This window comes from Thalassophryne amazonica, chromosome 1 (assembly GCF_902500255.1).
Source record: "Thalassophryne amazonica chromosome 1, fThaAma1.1, whole genome shotgun sequence".
In the NCBI taxonomy this organism is placed as follows: Eukaryota; Metazoa; Chordata; class Actinopteri; order Batrachoidiformes; family Batrachoididae; genus Thalassophryne; species Thalassophryne amazonica.
Window position 1 is genome coordinate 160,801,836 of NC_047103.1, and position 21,312 is coordinate 160,823,147.

Consider the following 21,312-nt stretch of genomic DNA (forward strand, 5'->3'; position numbering starts at 1 on the left):
AACCCTGCTGCACCACGTTGAGTTTCATTGTTGCAGTATGCTGAAGGACAGTGATGCCAAGTCAACTAAGTCTCGTTCCAATACTCATCAGTGCGCTCCTGCGGGTGTTCCACCTGCTGCATGTGCCTGATGTTTGGGAAAACTTGAGACGAGAGCCGCATGGAGCCACACATCTGGCTCTCTCCATCTCCTCCTCCTCTCTGCGCCACTCCATGGCACAGAGCCCAACTAAGCATGCAGTCACAAAGTTCTTCTGGGTGTGTGTGTGTGGAGACAGTTTGCCTCTTCACAACGTGACAGAACTTAACAGTGCATTGTTACGCGCAATAGCAACGCGGAACATTATTCGTGACTGTGCGTAGTGGTTCCTGATAATTCTCCAGCAACACGTGCCATTAATCATAACGCGTGGTAACAGTTGCAGCAGTTCCTGAGGACACCTGACGCCTCTGCCCCGAATCATCACATTTGTGATCAGCGGCCAAGAATGTATACTTCGTGGCATTCGTGACTTGCTGTCATGTGTAAACGCAGCTTAAAGGTTGGTGGACTGGGTCCCTGCGTCTTTTATTATCCCTCTTTCTCTGCAATTCAGCAGATGCATTTCAGCTGAAGGTTGAACATGCAAGAATCGCAGTCAGTTTTTTTTATTATTATTATTTTATTTAAGTTAACGTGTTTGTGAAGCACTACGTGTTGCACAAAAAGGCATTAATTAAAAAGTGAAACATTCAGTGTGAGTCAGCAAAACACAGAAGAAAGAGTAGACTTTTGCTGAAAGGATCTTCCAGAAAGTGTTTGTCATTGGAGCCGGGGACAGAGCTGTGACTCGTCCAGCCTATCGCACCGGGCAGAGAGAGACGGCAGCCGGCCGCCCAGTCAATAGTCACTCCCCACATGGAGCGAAACGTGTTTTTAAAAAAATAGACAAACACATAGCTTCACTTTAAATGCGCAGTCCGTCTATTTCAGATGATCAGCGCGGACCCTCTTTCGCTTAAAAGGCTTAATTTTACTCTGTCATGTTGGAAAGTGGTAGCTTTATGTGCTAATTTGATTAGCATTTACACGGCTTATTGTCATGCCCTAGTCTTCTTCTGTCTTTTTCTGGCGACGTTACAGCACCACACACAGGCCTGGTATATGTACTAGCTTTGAGGCACAGAATTTGCCTCGGACAGTTTTTTTGTAATCAAATTATTCAAGTTACTCTACTAATCGTTTCAGCCCTACATATAAGGTCTTACCTGTTTGTTTTAGTGGATTAATCATACTTTTAATTCCTTGTAGTGGCTGAAGAAAAGTCCCTCTCCAGCAGTTTGTGCCAGAGTTGTGCCATCAGATCAGTTAGCGGAGCAGAGCCTTCTCCCCCCACCCTTCCCCACCGGGTCTCTGTCTTGGTGCAACAAGTTGAAAAAGTCACAGCACCTCATTAAGGTCTCATTTACCACAGACTCCATCCAATCCTGGCTGCACGTGATGAAATCTAAAAAAAAAGAGGTAAAAACTACTTAGTTCTCTGTGTGGAGCGGAGACACCGTACGTGCAAGCTGGGTGACATGCGCATCAATATTTACGTGTCACCTTCAGGGAAAAAAAGCATTTATGGTACGTATTAAATTAAAAGTTAAAAAAATCTTTGTCTTACATCTTTCTGTGTAAATATCTGTTATAGGGGTCGAAATACATTTTTTTAACCTACTTTCACTGGTGCTAGTAACAAAAAAATTACTTGCACAACCAGAAGTCAGTCTTATATCAATCTTAAAACTCCTCCTCTGATGTGTCAGACGCTTTCTCTCTGGGGAGAGTTTGAGGGGAGAGCAGCAGCAGACAGTGTTTTTTTTGTTTTTTTTACGTGCGCGCGAACTAATCATCCGTGAAGATAATTTTATTATCTACACAGATGTATAATAAAACAAATGGTCACTGGTTTGAGGGGAGAGAGCGAGGAACCGCAGCGGCAGCCAGTTTTTTTTTTTTTTTTGTTTTTTTGTTTTTTTTTTTTACATGTGCGCGCGCGCGAACGGGATAGGAGGTCCTCAAACTGGAGCAACGTCAGACTTCCTCATACAATATTGCAACTTTTCTCGTGACACTCTGTCATAAGCTTTCTCTAATTCCTCAAGTTCTGTATGTTTGTGGACTTTTTTTCTGCTTTGTGTCAAATATTGAGTGTTTCAACAAAAGTGATATTGAAAGTTGTATGGGAGCATTGCAGTTTAGCAAGTAGTACTTATTCTTGGTGGCTTCTTTTCATTAAACAGTTCTAAAAACACAACCCGTCTTACGTGGGGATTTTACCCTGTTGACAGTAGTGTTCAGGTGCAGAGTTTTGGCACATAATGGAAATATTGTCTTTCTCTTACAGGTCCTGTGACAGATCCTTTGACGGATCTGTCCTCTCAGCTGTGTGGTGTAACGAGGAGAGGCAGCAAAGATGCCGAAACCGGTAAGAGAATGAAATCGGAAGGGGGGCAGCTTTTGAAAATTTAAGCTAAAAATTGACCATTGTAGGGGTACCCAAAGGGGAAAAGCAGGATGATTCTCGTTTCTTGACTGCAACAAGACGAGTCCCAGTTAGTGACTTTAATACACACAAAAGTGACTCATAATATTTTAATGGCTTTGAGAGGGGTTAAGAAGCAGACTTGCCGTTTCTGAAGAGCAGCGAATCAAAGAGCCATGAGCCATTGAATTGAACCATTGTTTCATTAATTCACGCTTGAAACTGGAGTCGCGCTGCAGAAATGGTTGATTACAGACCCATTACGCTGTATTGAAAATAAGCATAACGGTCCAAAATTATAGTGTAACGGGCCGTAACGCAAGTTTGCGCTAGGTAGAACCCTGATAACACTTCAAGTTAATAAACACTGGGCTGTCTGGCTCAAGATAAACGTGAATCACAAATGTAAAAGTAGCTTGTTCTTGCCTTCTTTTGGGGAGGGGGGGTGCATTTACTTTTTAGATCTGCTGTTGAGTTGTCATTGTCACTATATGCTACTGTACTGTTGTGCAATCTGGAAAGTGACTATATCATCCCCGTGGCTGGTCCCACTCCTCCTATTCCTGTGTGAAGTAAACAAGTCCCAGAGTGTAAAGTGAACTGCCTGGCCCACAGGCCTCACAATTGCAACACTGCAGTCATTGTTGGTCTGAGGGTGGAGGGAATGCCAGAGTCCTGGGACATGACTAATGTCAAAACAAAACCAATTTGATGCAGTTTCTTCATGGCATGGGATTAGCACTGCTGTTCATTCATCATATGCAGATGTGGGTGGAGGGCACAGATGAATCTTGATAGTTTGTTGCTTCTTGGTATGTTAATAACAGGAATTTGTGTCTTTGTAAACTTATAGCTTTCAAGCTTCCAGCTATCTCTTGAAGAAGCTGGCTGAAATTTGGCAGATTAGACCCATGTTACAAGTTGAATGCGCATGCTCAGTGGTCTATAACTTTTGCGCAACTAAGTGTGAAGGCCTACTTCCGCTTTCAGTTTGGGGAGGCAAAGCATTATTCTAAGATTGCAACAGTATAGTGTTACTGTAGCATGTGTTACTGACTAGAAAGATGGGCTAAAACGATCGTTGTGCCATTGACTGTTCCAATCACAGGTGCAAAGTAAGTTTACCATTTCATAGAAGTCCCAAGACCCCTAAAGTACAAGCATTTGTTGCGTTGTTATCCATAGAGTCAGCCATCTTCATGAAGCTTACGCGGAGCATACATGTCCCAGAACTGCTCACTTAGTGCTTTGCACCTCAAGCCCTTCCAGAGTAGTTATTGCACACACCAGACAATGCGGCAGTAGTCTATTGTGCTTTATGCATCAAGGCAGTGATTACTTCAATGTGTTTGTGAGGATACGTGATGGTCATGTAACATTTTAATGATTGACACACCTCATCTGTACTCCAAATCAACCCATGTTTCATTCTGCAGTATCTTTAGAAAATAAAATATAGCTTGGACATTTGGATATTTGACTTGCTTTTTCAGTATAAATGAATGAAAAAGTTTCATTGGCCCTGTTTACATACACACTAAACACCTGATTTCTGTCTGATTACTTTCTGTTATCCAATTAAGTGGTCATGTAAACAGCGAAATTCGATATGGTTTATCCTGTAACGACCGTTATCCGATTATGAAAAATTATGTTAACACACCTGGATTTCACCCCAATACTTGGATTTCTTTGGTGCATGTGTACCATTAATTAGCTTTATTTCATTCTTTTATATTTGCGCATGTGTAAAAGCAATTGGCACATTTCCAGAGGTACAGCAGGATGTACGGTTGTCTTGTCAGGGCTCGTAACATCTTTCATCAGATCACAAAGTTCAGAGTGTCTGGTGTGCGTACTAGCAAATTTTTTATTTATTTATTTTTTTTGGACATACAAGTGTGCTTCCTTGTGTGTTTCAGCATTCTAAAGAGCAAATTTCTTGACGTGCAGTTTATAGATAAATATTTTGGAATTTAGTGGAGATTGCTAAGGGCCCCTTCACACATAACACGATTGAAGCCAACTGGTGCACAAAGGAGGAATTGCATGCCACTCGTGAAAATCGGAGCCGACTCAAACGCCTCGTACACCTGTCGCCACAACCATTCGTGCACACATGATGCCGGAAGACAGCGAATGCCTTGCGCATGCCCATTCGACCCCTCTCTTGGCAGGTGTCGGCCAAATTCCAGGTGTCACACACGAACACAAAGTCTGAGCTTTATAACAGGAATTAAGTACGAGGTCTGTTAGAAAAGTATCAGACCTTTTTATTTTTTGCAAAAACCTGATGAATTTGAATCGTGTGCTTGTATGAGCAAACCTTGAACCTTCGTGCGCATGTGAATTTTTTTTCACGCCTGTCGATTGCGTCATTTGTTGGTAAGCAGCCTTTGTGTGAGGACGTGTGTAGTGCGCTCGGCGGATTTTCAGTGCAAGGAAAAAGACGTAACGACTGGAGCAGTGCTACTGCATCAAATTTTGCCAGAAACTGGGCGACAGCCAGGCGGAAACCATTTGGAAGATTCAGACGGCTTTCGGTGATGATCCTATGGGCATCACACAGATTAAGGAGCAGTACAACCAGTTTAAAGACGTCCGCACAACGGTGGAGAGCGAGCCACGCTCCGGTCGGCCATCAACATGCTGAAATGACCAGATCATTCCAAAATGAACGCTGTGGTGATGCGGGACCGTCGCGTGACTGTTCGAGAAATTGCGGAAGAGGTGGACATCAGCACTTTTTCGGTACATTCCACTGTGACAGAAGATTTGGCCATGAAAAGAGTGGCTGTGAAATTCATGCCGATGCTGACGGGGGAGCAAAAGCACCTCCGTGTTGAAGTCTCACAGGACATGCCTTGACATGCCCACCTCTTCCACAATTTCTCATATAGTCACATGACTGAAAAGTCACCAAAAGCCGTCTGAATCATCCGAATGGTTTCCACCTGGCTGTCGCCCAGTTTCTGGTTCAAGGTTGGCTCATGCAAGCACACGTGATTCAAATCCATCAGGGTTTTGCAAAAAATAAAAAGGTCCGATACTTTTCTAACAGACCTCGTATTATAAATTGTGGTGTTTTTTTTTTATATTTTGCTCTGCTGCTGTGTACGCGACTTTCCACATGCTTGCACTGTGTTCGTGTGTCCCTCCCAACAGCAGGTGGAATGTTTTGCAGTTCCCCATTTAATTTTTGGTTCGCGGATGTTCTTCTGGTTTCTGCATCTTTCGCCCAATGTCGTGTTATGTGTGAAGGGGCCCTAAAAGCATGACATATTTCCACTGTTCGTGGGCGAGGACATCAACTCCACGCATGTCCACACACACACACACACACACACACACACACACACACACACACACACACACACAGAGAGAGAGAGCTCTGTTTCTTTGTACAGTCTATGCTTTTTCTTCAGGAGCTGCCATATGTCCTTTCTTGACTTCCAAAGAAACCCAGCTAATGAACTGAAATCATGTAAACGTGAGCGATCAGATTATTACTGTTATCTAATTACGCCAAATTAACGGATTGTTATGGTCATGGTAAATGTGCTCCAAATGAGCTAGGTGTGAAAATGCCTTTAGTTCATGCAGTTACCTATAAACACTAGGTTGTGTATCATAAGTACTTGTACATTCATCGAGTTTTTGTTTTGTAAGAGCCTTTCAGGGTTCACACTGACGCTGTCCTGACGCAAAATCATCAAGGCTGGATGCAAGATATAAATGTACCGCATCCCCAGGCTGTGACATCCCGTCAAAGGTTCAAAAATTGGTATTTAAAATAACATCTCCGTTTTGTTAACTTTTCCTACCTGCCATTAGCTCTTGTGTCACTTTTCTGTAGGAGGAGGGGGAGGGGTCAGCCTGCTGTGTGTAAGATTTGAATGAAAAAAATACTTTATATCTGCTCTCTGATGCTCAGATTAAAGCTACTGTGGGTAGATATCAGATTGTTTTAACATTATTTTTGACTAATACATAACAAATGACATGAAATATGACATAAGGTATGAGTCATATATAAAAAATTTGCTCAAGTCATGGCTCTTACAATAGATTAAAAACAGTGCATTGCAAATCTTTAAATTATTTATTTTATATTATTTTGGTTCACCATAACTAATTTCCAGCCACTTCTGAATGTATCAAAAGAATAACTTGATCCAGTGGCCATTTCATTTCAAAAGACTGCGTCATGGTTTAAATAGTAAATAAATGGTAAATGGACTGCATTTAGATAGCGCTTTTCCATCTGTATCAGAAGCTCAAAGCACTTTATAATTATTCCTCACATTCACACAAACGCACTCACACACCGATGTCAGGGTGTTGCCATGCAAGGTGCTCACTACACACTGGGAGCAACTAGGGGTTTAAGGACCTTGCTCAAGGCCCCTTTTTACTCTTGTTTGTGTTGCCTTTTGCAAGGCAACAAAGCAGCCTCTAGGTGCCGGAACTTGGTGCTCTTCTTTGGGACTCGCATTTTCAATAACTAGTGTGCCCCAGCACTCGGTAGCCAAAACCGCTAATGCAGACCCTGGCCTTTACAGTATTAAAGTAAGAAAACCCCAGGTATTGTAAACCATATAGCCATTATCTATATTATAATAGCCAAATGGCTACTGCATGCGTGTGTATGGCTTCGATCACGCCGAAACCGGGAAGAGCTGACATTTGCATTTGGTATGCTTTTTTTTTTTCTTTTTTCCCCATTTCATTTATATAGCGCCAAATCACTACAAAGTTGCCTCAAGGTGCTTCACACGAGTAAGGTCTAACCTTACCAACCCCTAGAGCAGGGGTGGCCAAGTTCGGTCCTTGAGAGCCACCTTCCTGACACTCTGTTGTCTCCCTGCTCCAACACACCTGAATCCAATGAAAGTCTCGTTAGCAGACTTTTAATGAGCCTTTCATTGGATTCAGGTGTGTTGGAGCAGGGACACAACTAAGAGTGTCAGGAAGGTGGCTCTCGAGGACCGAACCTGGCCAACCCTGCCCTAGAGCAAGCACTGATGATTTGAGGAAAAAACCTCAAGCAGACCAGACTCAAAGGGGTGACCCTCTGCTTGGGCCATCCTACCGACACAATTGACAAAATGAATATACAGGAAATTTTGCTTGTATATTTTGTATAAAGGATGATCTCTGCAAAAAAAAATATAAATTGGTATGACTAATATTTTGGATAGATTAGCAAATTTAGCTAACCAGTAAACTGTGGATGTTGTGCTGCAATGCACCATGGGAGTTTGGGGTTTTAAATGTTATTGTGGTTCATGTTAGTTTAATAGTGTTAGTGTTATTGGTTTATAGTGGTTTTTGTAGTTCAGTTGGTTGTCAGTTTAGTTAAGTCTCATGTTGCTGTTACCATGAGTCAGTTCAGTCTCATGTTGCCAGCACTATGACTGAAAAGTGTATTGTTTCATAGCTTCTGCCACGTCTCTGTTTGTGCATGTCTAAAATTAGAAGCACCTGCTTGTGGCAGAATGTGGAAAAGACAGACACGCTCTCCGTGCATGTGTGTAACTTCGATCGCGGAGAAACTATGGACGGCTGACATTTGCCGTTTGGTATGCTTATGCATTTTGGGTCAAGGAATGTTGATGGGACACATTTTTGGAGAAGCTACGGATATTAGTGGATAGACTCGCATGCCATTGCAGTAGGGGTGGTAACTCATCTATATATTAAAAGCGTAAGTGTGTGATTTCATTTAGTAAGTTTCAGTGTCTGATACAGATGGAAAAGAGCTATATAAATGCAGTCCATTTAAGTTCAATGTAAGTGCATGATATAATTGTGTAAATACATGGATGACACAAGAAGGTGAAAACACTTATTTCCATTGTGGTCCATTTAAAAATCAAATGACAAAATAGAGGTAATGATAGAAAAATAATGTATTTATGATAGTAACCTAAACAATTTATAACTACATTAAAATAGTAAATTAACATTAAACAAATTACATAATTAACAGGAAATAAAAGGGTCACGTTCCTCTTTTCAATTCTGGACTCACAAGCTATTGTAACTCATTATACAAGCTTGGCTTAATTCACCACCCTTGAAAAAAATGTCAGCTACCCTTTTTATAAACTTGTCTGTTCAACATGCAGATCCACCTCCGGAATGCTGTGGCGACCCTGAGTGCAAAACAAGGGTGCAGCCGAAGGGACTTAACTTTTACCCAATCTAGAGCCCGCGGATGCCCGTGGGCAACATGCTAGTTGTTGTTTTAGTTTTAATAATGCCTTGACACTGGACATTAATTTGGTCTGGAAATAGTTTTTAGGAAGAGGGGCGGTGGAATGGAATGGCTGGAACCCTACAGAAAGATGGCCCTTCATGACTTCTGATTTTGACTGTTTTCCTGTTTGCTTGAGAAGGGGAGGCAGGGGGCTGACTATGTACATTGAGGCCCAGTATATGTCAACATCCTGTTGCAGTGAAAGTACAGAAGCAAGGAGAAGAGAAAGTATGACCAAAGACGCTGTCCGCAAAGGGCTCATGAATCTGAAGATGACGTTGGAGGGAAAATGGCACTTGAGAGAAAGAAAAGGAGTTGGCTGAATTGACTAAGAGATACTCGTTTTGGCATTTTAAGAGGGAGGTCAACAGTTGCCCCTTTTTTATCGCTTCTGTTCAAGGCAGGAATGTTGCACTGTTGTGCCTCTCTGTTCTGTATAAAATGCACATATGTGGAATGGTAGGGCATTGTTCTTCCACCATTAAGTTGGCAGCAGACAAAGTTGCAGAGCCACGTAGATCACTGTAAAAGAGACAGAATGGTGGGCAGGAGCGTGACGTTTTGAGTGTGTGAGTGGGACTCACCACTGGAGGAGGTTGGGTCTGGGAGCCTATGCTGGTGCCCAACATTGCCGCATCCACCACGCAACTAAACCACCCTGGGTCCTGGATGACAACCACCTATGTAGACAACCGGTCCATCCTAACTATTAATGGGTATTGATAAGATTTTATCTGTTGATCCAATGCCTTATCGATTCCCTTATCAATACCTCCTGTGAATTTTCTGTGTACTAAAAGTAGGCTTTACAGGTTTTTCTATGCCAACAACATTTTATTGAGTCTTAAAGTAAATAAATATGAAGTTGGTCACTGGATCCTTGATCTCTGGACATAAGTAAAATCTGTACATGGTGGATCCTAGATCTCTGAACATGAATAGATATAAACAAAATCAGTAGCTTGTCAAAAGCATTTACTTTCAGACATTAATGGCACAAACGTAGCTCTATACCTCTGAGCTCAGCCGGCTGTACTGCACGTCAGGATGTAATTCATAAAACACGGATGACGTCTTATTTTGGGAGAAAAAAATGTTTTGGTTTGTTGTCTGTATTACAACGTTTGGAAAGAGGTGTCATTTTATTTAAAACGGCGATTCGCTTTGAAGTTATTAATTCTGACGGACTCTATCTTGACTTGGAATGTTCCGTACAAACAGAACAGAGGACGAGTCTCATTTCTTGCCAGCAGCAAGACAAGAGTCCCAGTTATTGACTTTAATCCACACAAAAGTACCTCACGATTAACATATTTTAATGGCATTGAGAGTGGTTAAAAAGCGGACTTGCCGCTTCTGAAAAGAAGCAACGCAGAGAACCAACGAAGCAGCGGGTTAGAGCACTGCTTCGTTGCTTCAAGCACAGTCGCTGTTGAAGCGGTTGATTACAGACCCGCTGCAGGGTCTGCAGTCAACATAGAGAAATGATAGTTTTCCCGATAAACACCCTCAAAAACAATGGCTGCTCTGAAGGACTGATAAGGGAGTCGTTAAGCAAAAAGGTTATTGATGGTGGTGGATCGAATCATTTCTTAACGATTCTCGAAAAGAACCGGTTCTCGATTCCCAACCTTTCAAAAGTAACATCTCAGGAACCTTCAGCTGCTGAATCTTTAACAGTGAGGCACCTACATGCTGGATCACGCCAGATAAATTCACCAAATGGTCCAAAATGCCAGAATCAATGTTCTCTCTTGAATTTTAATATAGAGTGTTGCTTTAGCCTCGTTTTTGTATTTTAGAGTTCCCCCCTTCATGGTTTTGGAGGGTAATGGCTAATTTGTGTCCATTTTCAAATGTAAGCAGAGTACGGTAATCATGTTTCCTTGAATTTCTCTCACATTTGCTTAATTTCTGTACATGTTGCTCAAACTTGATCACTAAAACAAGCTGGCTTTAACAGGGGTCACGAGGTTTGTAGGGGCTGATCATTTATGTAAGCTTATGTATGTGACTATACACTTTGCTCAGAAAAGGAGACCGTACATGATATTGGGTTCACGAGAATGAGATGAAACTTTAAGGGGGGGAGCTTTTGAAAATGCAAGCTAAAAATTGGCCATTCTAGGGGTACCCAAAGGGGAAAAGCCAGGTATGACAGGCCAAGTCCCTTCATCATGCCCAGAAGGCTGGGGAAGTTTGTTGAGTGGTCAGTCTCATTCTGGGTTAGCCAGTACGTGGCAGCCGGAGTCTGTGGACATATTTAAGTCAAGACTTAAAACCTATTTTTATTCTCTTTCTTATGAGTAGTTTTTATTTTGTTTTATTCTTTTACGTCTGTTTTTAATTAGGTATTTGTTTTTTTTTGTTTTTTTTTTTTATGTTGAACTGTTGTGTGTGTGTGTGAGGCACCTTGAGGTGGCTTTTGTTGTAATTTGGTACTTTATAAGCTGATTAAGTTGAAATTGAACAACATTTTATTGAGTCTTAAAGTAAATAAATATGAAATTGGTTACTGGATTCATGATCTCTGGACATAATAAACTCTACATGGTGGATCCTTGATCTCTGGACAGAAACAGAATTAAAATCTGTTTTTGTCAAAAGCATTTCCTTTCAGACATTATTGGCATGAATGTCTTTCCATACCTATGAGCTGAGCTCTTGCAGCTGTGCTGCAGGTCAGGTTTATAAAGAATGCAAGACGTCTCATTTTGGGAGGAAAAACGTTTTAGTCAATTGTAGTTTATTGTCTGTATTGCAACGTTTGTAAGAGGTGTCATTTTATTTAAAGCGGCGATTTGTTTTGAAGTTATTAATTCCGAGCGGACTCGGTCTCGGCAGCCGCGCACCATTTGAAGCTGTGACAATGGAACGGAGGACGATTCTCGTTTCTCGACTGCAACAAGACAAGAGTCCCAGTTAGTGACTTTAATCCACACAAAAGTGACTCATGATATTTTAATGGCTTTCAGAGGGGTTAAGAAGCGGACTTGCCGCTTCTGAAGAGCAGCGAAACAAAGAGCCACAAGCCATTGAATTAAAGCATTGCTTCGATTCAAGCTTCAAACTGGAGTCGCGCTGCAGGAACAGTTGATTACAGACGCTGTAACGGTCCAAAATTATAGCATAACGCAAGTTTGCGCTAGCTAGAACCCTGAAAAACAAACAACAACCAACAATATGCAACGACTGGGAAATGTTTTGCCAGAAACTCAACTGTCAAACAGTCAAAGTATATCTATGCCAAGTTTGGCTCAATTCTGCAGCACAAAAGTGTCTTTCCCCTTAATGACTACTACTGTCATAAAAGATGCTTGATTCTTTGCCACACACGGGGTCACCTCTTCTGAAAGGATGATAAATATTTATGTTTGTGAATGGTGGTTTTCCCTCATTCACTTCATTCTTACCACACCCTAGGGGCGGTGCATCAGAGGACAGACAGTTGCTCGGAGCCAAGCAGACCAGATTAGCAGCTCTACTGATTGAAGTGTGTTTCTTAATGCCCCTCTCAGCAGAGCTCCTCTAAACAGATTATAGCGAAAGCTTATGACTGGATGAACAGAGAGGAGTTGTGATATTGTATGAGGAAGTACGTAAAGGTGGTGCAGTGTATGTAGGAGGATGCTGAAGTATACAGTAGGAATGACCGCTGTGTTCAAGTGGAGGTGGGCTTGTATCAAGGATGGGCTCTGAAACCATTTTTGTTCACAATAGTGATGACCACCAGGTTGACAGACAAGATCAGACAGGAGTTTCCATGGACTTTAATGTTTGCAGATGGCAGAGGTGATCTGTAGTGAGGGCATGGAGCACGTTGAAGCAAGCCTGAAGAGGTGATGGTGTGCACAAGAGAGAAGAGGGATGAAAGTCAGTAGGTGCAAGAGGGAATAGGTGGGTGCAAATAAACATCTGTAGCTTTACATCACTGAAAACTATTGTAGACAATATTTGTGTAACTGTTATGTTTTTGTGTGCAAATCACTTTAGTCTATAAGAAGTGGTTAACAAGTGTTTGATTGAAATGTGACCCTGCACATCAGGAAGGAAAAAAACCAAAAGATAGACCAAAATAATTTACAAATTAATGGGTGTTGGTGCTTTTTGGTATGCCTTAAAAAATGACCTGGAGGCTGTCAGGGCTTTGGTGTTTTATGGGAAACACTGCAATCATTAAGAAATGCAAACGGTATGGTTCGGAACCTAAATCCTCAAGGTATTCATGCGATATTGTTCAGCTGTTCGTCCCCAAAGTCACAACTGAACTTGGCAAAAAAAAAGCCCTTAAATACTCTGCTCCCTTCTCCTTGAATAATATCAAGGAGAAGCTGAAATTGTCAGAGTTGATCAAGATGGTGGAATTTAATCATATTTTATCACATTTTAAAGCACTACCTGTCACCGTTGGTCAGGCTAAAAGTTCGTAGCGTTTTAATTCTTAATTTTAAACTTTGATTTTATTGTGTATTTTTGATATTTGTTTTTATTCCAGTATAGTGTTTGGCGCTATGAACCGGTATTTATGTTGTAACTATTGCTATTTATTTATTTTTTCTTTTTCTTTCTTTCAAATGCGATGTGCAGGGTAGCATGGTGCCTTCGTGGTTCACACTCTTACCTCACAGCAAGAAGGTCGTGGGATCACTTCCCACCTGGTCCTTTCTGGGTGGACTTTACATGGTCTCCCTGTGTTCACGTGGGTTCCCTCCGGCTTCCTCCCACTTCCAAAAACATGCGCGTTACGTGAATTGGTGACTCTAACTTGACCATAAGTTTGAATGTTTTTCTCATGGTCTGAGAGTCCTTCAGGTGCCTTTTGTCAAACTCCAGGTGAACTGCCATGTGCCTTTTACTAAGGAGTGGCTTCCTTCTGGCCACTCTACAATACAGGGTTGAAAGATGGATTGCTGCAAAGATGGTTGTTCTTGTCGAGGGTTCTCCTCTCTCCACACAGTGCTGGAGCTCTGACGGAGTGACAGTGTTCTCTCTCACCTCCCTGACTAAGACCCTTCTCCCCTGATGGTTCAGTTTAGACAGACGACCAGCTCTAGGAAGAGTCCTGGTGGGTCCGAGCGTCTTAAATTTGCAGATAATGGAGGCCACTGTGCTCATTGGGACCTTCAAAGCAGCAGAAATGTTTCTGTACCCTTCCCCAGATTTGTGCCTTGAGACAATCCTGTCTGAGGTCTACAGACAATTCATTTTACTTCATGCTTGGTTTGTACTCTGACATGCACTGACAACTGTGGGACCTTATATGTAGACAGGTGTGTGCCTTTCCAAATGATTTTACCCCAGGTGGACTCCAGTTAAGCTGTAGAAACATCTCAAGGATGATTAGTGGAAACAGGATGCACCTGAGCTCAGTTGTGAACATCATGACGAAGCCTGTGAATACTTATGTACATGTAATTTCAGAATCCTTGGAGGATACAAGGAATTTGACTTCAGTTCTTAGTTTCTAACATTTTTTAATACATTTGCAAAAATTTAAAAAAGTCATTATGTGGTATTGTGTGTAGAATTCTGAGGGGAAAAAGTTTCATCCATTTGGGAATAAGGCTATAACATAACAAAATGTGGAAAAAGTGAAGCGCTGTGAATACTTTCTGCATGCACCGTACCCTTCCTGCAATCTGTGCACATCTTGTAATTTGGTGACTCAGTGATATATCTGTACTGTAGCACCAATTTACAGATTTGACAAACTGAAAAAAAAAACTGCTTTATTAATTCATTTTGGCAACATTACAGTTACCTGTCCTTGATGGCCATGAAGTGCTTGGCAGCCTCTTTATCAAAGACTACAAAATCATAGCCATTCATAGATACCTGCAGCAGCTGTTCCACCTGTCCTCTAAGGTGTGCGTTGATTTTGGTGGTGGCATTGCTTTTGATGTATGTTAATACTCTAACACCAGTGTTAGTCAAATCATTACTTGATTGGAATTCGATGCTTGACTGGCCTATAATGAGAATGTCCAACACACAGTCTATCAGACGGAGTTGGAAATCTTTTTAAAATAGGCACTTTTATCCTTTAATGGACCAGAAACAGAGTTAGATGCTCTGTCAGATACGCAAGATGTACTTTTCGTTGAGGAAAAACTTACTTGAAGTGACAAATGTATTTGCTCCTGGGATTTCTTCATAGTTGACATGCATGTTGGTCAAATCTGTTTGTGTTTGCATGTGCACATAAATACAGAAACCAATGAAAAGCCGCAAAGCCAACTAGAATGTGCACCTGCTCTCCTGAATCATTGGCGGTACAAAAATGTATGCAAAGGAAAATCTAGCAATGATGCAGCGCCTGCGATGTCAGAGCTGATGAAACAGATTTGACATTTTTCATATTTTTTCCCCATTATTTTTATTGTCATTTTACATTTTCATAAAACAACTGTCAACAGATACCAAACAAACCAGATAAACTATTACAGCTCTTAATAATAAAAATTAAAATACAGGAAGTGGTGGTGGGTTGTATTTGCACTGTGAATAACACATTTATAAACAAGATTTAATTGCATTAGAGTCATTTTAAAATGACGTGGGAGAGGTCCAGTCCTATGTAGTCCAGATACGGGCGCCACACTCTGTAGAACTGGTCTACACTACTGTGGATGATGCTGGTAAGATATTCAAGGGGAATCATCTCAGAACTTCTCTTGCGCCAACCGCTTACAATAGGGACTTTGTCACTGATCCACTGCAGAAGAATGTATTTCCTGGTGTAAAGGTTAGAATCTTGAACAGCCTTTTGACAGCTGATGTTTTCATACATTTGTGTGGAAGTCCCAGGATCAGGGTAACGGCATCCATTTCAATGTTAATATGAATTATTTTCCTTATTTCACAGAGAATTTCAGACCAGTATGTTTGAATTTTATAACACGACGAGAAACAATGAGGTTAAGGTTCCCACATCAGCTTTGCACTTAAGAAACTGGTGGGGAGAGAACGTATGGTTGGAAAAAAATGCCTTCGGTGCGGAGAAATATATAATCTGTGTATAATTTTAAGTTGCATCGCTCTGGCACGTGTACAAATCAAAATCTTTTTTGCATTAGACCAAATTGAATCCCATGTTTCCTCAGTTATGCTTACTGCCAATTCCTACTCTCACTCTCTTTTTGTCGCAATTGGATAGACCATTGAGTGTATGATAAAATGAGCTCAGCGACACTTTCAAATGTTGTTGAAACAGCATTTTCTCAGCGGATGTTTCAGGGTGATCAATTAGTGATGTACTATGAGTAATGTAATGTCTTATTTGCAAAAACAAAAATCAGATTTGTATAGATTACAAGTGTTAGTAAGATCTTCAAATGACATGAGTCTATTATTTGAAAAAAGATCAGAGTGTTTTGATATTTTTACCAGCCCACTTCCGGAATTCAAAGTCTGAGGAGCCCGAAGGGAAGGCAGGGTTGTTTATAATCTGAGTGAACATGGATGTTGCATTTGATCTGCCCTCTTGATGGCGTACAAGCCGCCATGCTTTTAGAGTGTTAATGGTAATAGGATTTGTACAGTAAGTTTTGATTTCTTTGAAGTTATTCAAAAATAGTAAGTCACTAAGTCTGCATTGTGATGATGCTGATTGAGTATCCATCCAGATTGAATTTTGACCTTAAACCCAGCCATTTACAAATCTTAAGTGGGCACACAGTTGATATATTTTTATGTTTGGCATATCTAAGCCGCCCTTTGAACTTGGTAAGCATAATACTGTCATCTTCAACTTGGGTTTACGTTTGTTCCAAATAAAAGAACTGAGCCATCCATTTATGTCCTTCAACACTCTTTTAGAGAACAAAACAGGAATCATTTGAATGGGATACAGGAGCTGAGGTAACACATTCATTTTGACCAAGAAAATACGGCCTAACCATGAAACTGGGAGTGAATCCCAATGTTCCAGGTCCTGTTTTAATTTTGGAAAGTAAAGGCACAAAATTACAGTTGTAAAGCTGGTCAAGAGATGGTGTGATAGAAATTCCCAAGTACACAAACCCATTGAGAGACCATTTGAAAGGGAACGGTGGCACCATAGTAGGCATTGCTGAGAGGGTACCAAGGGGCATAGCCTCGGATTTGGACAGGTTGACCTTGTAGCCAGAGAAGTGACTAAAATGATTGATTAGTTGGATAAGAGTTGGTACTGACGTTTCAGGGTCAGTCAAGAGAATCAAGAAATCATCTGTGTACAGCGTAATCTTTTGGCTTAAGTGTCCTATTTGTAAACTGCTTATTGTGGGTGTTACCCTTATGGCCTCAGCGAAAGGCTCAGTGGCTAGCGCAAAAATGAGGGGCGACAGAGGGAAGCCCTGCATCACTCCTCTTTGTGTGGCAAAATATTCAGAGCGGAATCCATTTGTCAAAACTGCTGTCTGTGGTTTATTATATATAATTTTTACCACTTGATGAAATTTTCACCCAAATCAAATTTACCTAATGTGTAAAATAAAAAGGGCCATGCGATGCGATCAAATGGTTTCTCTGCATCGAGAGAAAGCACAAGACCTCTGATAGAGTTTTGTTTAAAAGCATGAATAGCATTTAGCAGCCGTGTAACGTTAAAAGTGGAATGCTGGCCCTTTATGAAACCTGTCTATCTTCTTTTATCAGTGAAGGTAAAAGATTTTCTAAATGAGAGGCTAGAATTTTAGAAAGCAGTTTTCTATCCACGTTTAAAAGGGCTATCGGCCTGTAGGACGCACAGGATTCAGGATATATACCCTTTTTTAAAATTACGGTTATATTCGCCTGTTTCAGTGTTTGTGGAAGTTTTCCTGTTGTAAGACATTTTTCATGTTAATGTGACAATGGTGCAAGGGATGTGTCCTTCCCGATCATTGTGTGACTTTTACTCCAGTCGACTATTGAAATTCTGTGTCCCAGAGACATTACGGTTGTGCAAAATCTGTCCTTTTGGATTTCAGTACGTTATTTCTATCGAGAGATGGCATTAAATTGAACCCTGATAGAGATTTTCTTGACTATGTAGTATGCTATGACTTGGTGCTCTATAAATAATATACAAATAGTGACTGGTTTGGAGGGCAGCATAATGGAATGTCACCCCAAGCGATCATTGTTGCCGAAGGCCGCGGGCAACAATGATCCCGAGGGGTGATACCATTATGCTGCCTGATAGAGCAGTCGCCATTTGTTTTATTATACATCTGTGTAGTTAATAAATTTATCTTTACAATTGTGTGAAAAATTTGCTAAGTCATACCGTAGTGAGTTCATGGTACTGTGTTTGCCCCGTTATGACAAAATCGGTCCGCAATCACTCATAATGTTGCCTGAAATGGTGCAGAATCAGTCAATAATGTGGCTGTTGTTGACTTTGGATGATTTATTGTGAAAAGTATTGCAATTATTATGCGCGAATCAGCCAATCAGAACAAAGGATTTCAGTCAGATGTATAATAAATTGAATTGTTGGCTACAGCTTGTATGCCACTGTGTCTTCAGAGGTTAGCTACATCAGTATGAGTCCCCCCCCCTCAAAAAAAAAACCAAAAAGCCATCCTTCTGTCTATGAAATGATCTCTTTTCCATCCCTGCAAATAAACATTATGCACTGTGGGTTGACGTCTGAGACATAGATCAAGTCTTGCCATGTACTAAAAATAAAGGGGGGGGGGGGGGTCTCAGTCTTCACTGGAAAACACAGTGGATATCAAGCATGTCAAACATTTTACCCTCGATGTGCCAATTGATATATGCAGTAACTGATGCTATATTATCTTTGCACTGACTGAAAACAAAATGCAGTTCCCCACATTTTTTAATCAAAGTAATAGTAGCTGTTAAACAGGTAAAATTATAATGCTCGGCACTGCTTTGACCCTTTCACTGAGTGTTGTGTAAATTGACATGGTGGCCTCATGGGAGTGTTAACCCCACGTGGTCAGGCAGCAGTGAAAGTGCTGCAAATTTCCATGGGTAATTAATGAGGTAGATACATTGGTGTGTGTGTGTGTGTGTGGGGAGTTCAGCTATATACTGTATAGACACACTTTTCATGGATAATTTATTGCAGGGATACTGAGGGGTGAAGGCAGAAGAGAAAGTGAATAAATGTTGACAGAGCATGAAAAATGCAAAGTAAGCATTCCTGGGGTTTTATGTACAACCCCTGGCAAAAATTATGGAATCACCGGCCTCAGAGGATGTTCATTCAGTTGTTTCATTTTGTAGAAAAAAAGCAGATCACAGACATGACACAAAACTAAAGTCATTTCAAATGGCAACTTTCTGGCTTTAACAAACACTATAAGAAATCAAGAAAAAAAGATTGTGGCAGTCAGTAACGGTTATTTTTTTAGACCAAGCAGAGGAAAAAAATATGGAATTGCTCAATTCTGAGGAATAAATTATGGAATCACCCTGTAAATTTTCATCCCCAAAACTAACACCTGCTCATTAGTCTGCATCTAAAAAGGAGTGATCACACCTTGGAGAGCTGTTGCACCAAGTGGACTGACATGAATCATGGCTCCAACACGAGAGATGTCAATTGAAACAAAGGAGAGGATTATCAAACTCTTAAAAGAGGGTAAATCATCACGCAATGTTGCAAAAGATGTTGGTTGTTCACAGTCAGCTGTGTCTAAACTCTGGACCAAATACAAACAACATAGGAAGGTTGTTAAAGGCAAACATACTGGTAGACCAAGGAAGACATCAAAGCGTCAAGACAGAAAACTTAAAGCAATATCTCAAAAATCAAAAATGCACAAAAAAACAAATGAACAAATGGGAGGAAACTGGAGTCAATGTCTGTCACCGAACTGTAAGAAACCGCCTAAAGGAAATGGGATTTACATACAGAAAGCTAAACGAAAGCCATCATTAACACCTAAACAGAAAAAAAACAAGGTTACAATGGGCTAAGGAAAAGCAATCGTAGATGACTGGATGAAAGTCATATTCAGTGATGAATCTCGAATCTGCATTGGGCAAGGTGATGATGCTGGAACTTTTGTTTGGTGCTGTTCCAATAAATGCACAAGTTTACGTTGATATTTTGGACAATTGAAAGGATGTTTGGGGATGATATCATTTTTCAAGATAATGCATCTTGCCATAGAGCAAAAACTTGCAAAAAGACACACAGGGTCAATGTCATGGGATAGGGTCAATATCAACGAGCAGATGTGATTTAATGTAGGTGTTAGTTTTGGGGATGAAAATTTACAGGGTGATTTCAGAATTGAGTGATTCCATATTTTTTTCCTCTGCTTGGTCTAAAAAAGTAACAGTTACTGACTGCCACAATCTTTTTTTTCTTGATTTCTTATAGTGTTTCTTAAAGCCAGAAAGTTGCCATTTGAAATGACTTTAGTTTTGTGTCATGTCTGTGATCTGCTTTTTTTCTACAAAATTAAACAACTGAATAAACATCCTCCGAGGCCGGTGATTCCATAATTTTTGCCAGGGGTTGTATAATTACTGAGAGGAAAATAGTTTGTTGCCTCAGTTCCTTCTTTAGCTGTCCATTTTTCCTTTCTTTGCTTTTTGTGTGAGTGGTTCATCTACAGTAACCTCACTGTAATTTAATCTCAATGGGAGTCCACCACAGTTATATTTCTTGGTCTGTCTGCATGTTTTTAAAAGAAATAATTTTTTTTAAAGGTAAAGGTTTTGCTTTTCACATTGCTTCTCTTAGTCTCGCTATCATGTGCTTCCTTCAGGCTCTCTTCTCATATCCCTAATCACCACTTGGGCAACCAGTATGTGTATAGGTGTGGGAGGAAGGATATCTGATGCCTCGGAGGTCAGTCCATCGCTGTGCCATCATTTGTTGCCAGGCCTACTGCAAGTAGCTGAGTTTTACTCTCTGCTCCACCTGCCAGAGGGCTATGAGAAGTGGGTGACATGAAAAGAGGGGATTTCTCTCCGTGGCAGGGAGTTCTGGGGGTAGAATAACAGTAATAAGTCTCTTACCTTACTTAGCTATTTACAGTGCATTTGATAAGTATTCACACATTTTATGCTACAGCCTCATTTTGAAATGGATGAAATTCATGTTTTTTCTTCAAAGTTCTACACCCCATACCCCAATAATGACAGTGTGAAAAAGTTCTTTTTTAGATTTTTGCAAATTTATTAAAAAAAAACAAACAATAAATCCTGTGTACATAAGTATTCACAGCCTTTGCCAGGAAGCTCAAACTTCAGTTAGGGTGCATTCTGTTTCTGCTGGTCATCCTTGAGATGTTTCTGCAGCTTAATTGGAGTTCACCTGGGGGTAAATTCAGTTAATTGGACATGAAAAATTTTTGGAAAGACACACTTGTCTACATATAAGGTCCCACAGTTGTCAGTGCACGTCAGAGCACAAACCAAGCATGAAGTCAAAGGAATTGTCTGTAGACCTCAGACAGGATTGTCTCGAGGCACAAATCTGAAGAAGGGTACAGAAACATTTCTGCTGCTTTGAAGGTCCCAATGAGCACAGTGGCCTCCATCATCTGTAAATGGAAGAAGTTGGGATTCACTAGGACTCTTCCTAGAA

The 21,312-nt window shown here is 40.8% G+C and overlaps 1 protein-coding gene across 1 annotated transcript in view; it reads left to right on the forward strand.

Moving 5' to 3' along the window:
• The window catches only part of LOC117516893 (radixin-like), a 66,875-nt gene that overhangs the window by 8,057 nt on the left and 37,506 nt on the right, over positions 1 to 21,312 (forward strand). Inside the window, exon 2 of the mRNA XM_034177780.1 lies at positions 2,372 to 2,452. Coding sequence (XP_034033671.1) covers positions 2,441 to 2,452 — 12 coding nt within the window. The 5' untranslated portion in view covers positions 2,372 to 2,440. The remainder of the gene's footprint in view (positions 1 to 2,371; positions 2,453 to 21,312) is intronic.